Source organism: Scyliorhinus torazame, chromosome 9 (genome assembly GCF_047496885.1).
Source record: "Scyliorhinus torazame isolate Kashiwa2021f chromosome 9, sScyTor2.1, whole genome shotgun sequence".
Classification (NCBI taxonomy): domain Eukaryota; kingdom Metazoa; phylum Chordata; class Chondrichthyes; order Carcharhiniformes; family Scyliorhinidae; genus Scyliorhinus; species Scyliorhinus torazame.
The window spans coordinates 262,892,288-262,895,392 of record NC_092715.1 but is presented as its reverse complement, the minus strand read 5'-3'; the positions used below and the strand labels follow the sequence as shown (position 1 = coordinate 262,895,392).

The 3,105-nt window shown below is 57.4% G+C and overlaps 1 protein-coding gene across 1 annotated transcript; it reads right to left on the bottom strand.

Annotated features, from left to right (window-relative positions):
- Positions 1 to 1,433, bottom strand: LOC140429865 (actin-like protein 7B). The gene has a single exon (XM_072517358.1). It carries the CDS (start codon positions 1,384 to 1,386, stop codon positions 148 to 150), a length of 1,239 nt encoding a protein of 412 aa, XP_072373459.1. The 5' UTR covers positions 1,387 to 1,433; the 3' UTR covers positions 1 to 147.
- Positions 1,434 to 3,105: the final 1,672 nt, after the last annotated feature.

Genomic DNA, 3,105 nt, shown 5'->3' with positions numbered 1-3,105 from the left:
TCGTTTGGAAATGCTTTATTACAGCAAATTACTGTTAAATGTTGCGGGGGGGAGAGGACTTGCTAGTTAGAAGTGATCGTGATAAATCTGATGTGTTATAAAGTCGGAAACGATTAAACTATGGGATGGATTGGGGGGATAAATCCTTCAAAAACACTTGCGGTAGATCACGAAGGGCCCCCGCTCGTCGTAGTCCCTCTTGCGGACCCAGAGCTGCTGGAAGGACTTGAGGGAGGCCATGATGGAGCCGCCCAGCCACACCGAGTAGCGGCGCTCGGGGATGGCGTGCACGATGGGGTTCATGCCCTGCTCCATCTTGTTCATCTCCCGCTGCAGGCGCTCGGTGAAGCCGTCGAAGAGGGTGGAGCCGCCGCACAGCAGGATGTTGTGGTACATCTCGTACTTGAGGTTGCTGTCGCACAGGTCGAGGCTGTGCAGCGCCAGCGAGTGGACGCCCGGCTCCTTGGAGCCCAGCAGCGAGGGGTTGAAGAGGGCCTCGGGGCAGCGGAAGCGCTCCTTGCCCACGGCGATGAGGTGGCCGTCGGGCAGCTCGTACTCCACCAGGCAGTCGTTGGCGTCGAGCGCCAGGTCGCGCTCGAAGTTGAGCGCCGTGTAGCAGCACTTCTTCTTGATGTCCTCCACGATGTGGAGCCCCCTGTCGGTGAAGCGGTGGCCGGCCTCGTTGAGCATGCGCAGCAGGTAGTCGTTCAGGTCGGCGCCGCCGTAGTCGGCGCGCCCGGTCACGTGCGGCATGTTGTAGCCCTCGTGCACGGGCACGGCGTGCGTGACGCCGTGGCCGCACTCCAGCACCAGGCCGGTGGTGCGGCCGTACGAGTACAGGCTCAGGATGGACTGGTAGGCGATGTGCATGGCGGGCACGCTGAAGGTCTCGAAGAGCAGCTCGGCCATCTTCTCGCGGTTGGTGGTGGGGCTGAGCGGCGGGTCGGCCAGCATGATGGCGTGCTCCTCGGGCGCGATGCGCATCACGGACTGGAAGAGGTGGGCCCAGATGGCCTCCACCGCCTCCCAGTCCACCACGATGCCGTGGCGCAGCGGGCTGACCAGCTTGAGCGGCTGCTCCGAGCGCGCCAGCTCGTCGCCCACGTAGTTCTCCTGGCGGTTGTCGCCCGTCTTGGCGCTCATCTGCAGCGGGCGGCCCACCACCGAGGAGAGGACGGCGGCCGGCCGCGGCTGCCCGGCGTAGCCCGCCTTGCAGTAGCCCGTGCCCATGTCGATCATCACCGAGCGGATCTCCTTCAGCACCTTGACGCCACGGGCCGAGCGCCCGCCCTGCGACAGCTGCGAGCTGGATTTGTGCGGCGTGGCGGGCGGCGGGGTGCCCGTGACCGCCTTCCTCGCCGGCTGGCCCAGCGGCCTGGTCACCATCCTCCTCCTGGGCCTCCTCTCCTCCTCCTCCTGGCCCGCGGCGCGCGTCCTGGGTTCCAGTCTCCTTCCCCCCCCCTCCCCTCAACACACCCTCCCCTCCCCTCAACACACCCTCCCCTCAACACACCCTCACACAAACCGGCCGGAGAGACACGCAATACGCCCGGCCCGCCCGCCGCTAACCTTTTTGTAAGCGGCCCGCCGTTGTCACCAGGGCGACCGGACACTGGGCTATTGGCGGGTCACCTCTCCCCTCACACCCGCTCCCTCAGTGACGAGCGGCGGGCACAGTGACGCCCGGCTTTCAATCCCCCCCAAATATGTGCAACTTTCACCGGTGCACATGCTCCAGACATGTGGGTTAACGAGGGCTGCAGCCTTCTGCAAACAAAATACTATCTTCACATTCTCTCCTCCATCTCAAACTGGCCTCCGATGATGCGGTTCAATAATGAACCTTTAAATATATAATTCAGTCATTCCCCCTGATGGCCTGGTCGGGCCACCTGGCCCCTTGTCGAAAAGAAGTCCCAACCGGTTTATTTAGAATCACTAGCTTTCCGAGCGCAGCTCCTTCACTTCGCCTGGTCAAGGAGCTACGCTCCGAAAGCTAGTGATTCCGAATAAACCGTTGGACTTTAACCTGGTGCTGTCAGAGTTCTTACTGTGCCTGCCCCAGTCCAACGCAGTCACCTCCACATCCTAAAACAACCACGGATCATCATATTGCAATGGAGGAATTGAGCCATCAACTCAAGTTATGTCATTATGGAAGGCAAATGCATCAATTGCGTTTGATGACAATTTTTCAAGTTGAGATAAATCCGGCTTTTTTTTTAGATAAATTTGTTCAAGGGATGTGGGCCGGGCCAGCATTTGTGTCCAACCCCAAGAGCATTTAATGGTCAACACATTGCTGGGGTTCTGGAGTCCCGTGTCGGCCAGACCACGTGAGGACGACAGATTTCCCTCAAAGACGTTAGTGAACCGGATGGGTTTTTAATAATAATCTTTATTAGTGTCACAACTAGGCTTACATTAACACTGCAATGAAGTTACTGCAAAAGTCCTCCACACGCCGGCACCTGTCCGGGTAGACAAGAGAGAGATTTCAGAATGTCCAATTCACCTAACAAGCACGTCTTTCGGAACTTGTGGAGGAAACTGGAACACCCAAAGGAAACCCACACAGACACGGGGAGAACGTGCAGACTCCGCACAGACGGCGACCCAAGCCAGGAATCGAACCCCTGGCGTGCTAACCATGCCGCCCATAACAATCAGCAATGGCTGAATGGTCATCATTAGACTTTCAATTCCACATTTTTATTGAATTCAAATTTTGCCATCTGCCATGGCGGGATTTGAACCCAGGTCCCCTGGAGCATGAATCTGGATTACCAGTCCAGCAGCAATACCACTATGCCATTGCTTAACATAGGGTGTACTGCTGGTGCTACCCTCATCAGACAATTAGAGCTCTGTGCCCAACCAGTCCATGCTGGCTCATTGTCAAGCAATTAATCCCAGTAGCCCCAAAACTTTATTTCCCTCCAGTGCCCATCCAATTTCCTTCTGAAATCATCGATCATCCACAGCTTCGAGGCAGCAAGTTATAGATCATTACCACTCGCTGGGTGCAAAGGATGTTTTCGCTCATTTTACCCCCACGGTGTTTCTCTCTTGCCCAAATCATTCAATCTGCGATGAGGCCAACCC

What these genes read in the sequence shown, in the direction of transcription:
- LOC140429865 (XM_072517358.1), bottom strand. Translation starts at nt 1,386, where the DNA reads ATGGTGACCAGGCCGCTGGGCCAGCCGGCGAGGAAGGCGGTCACGGGC.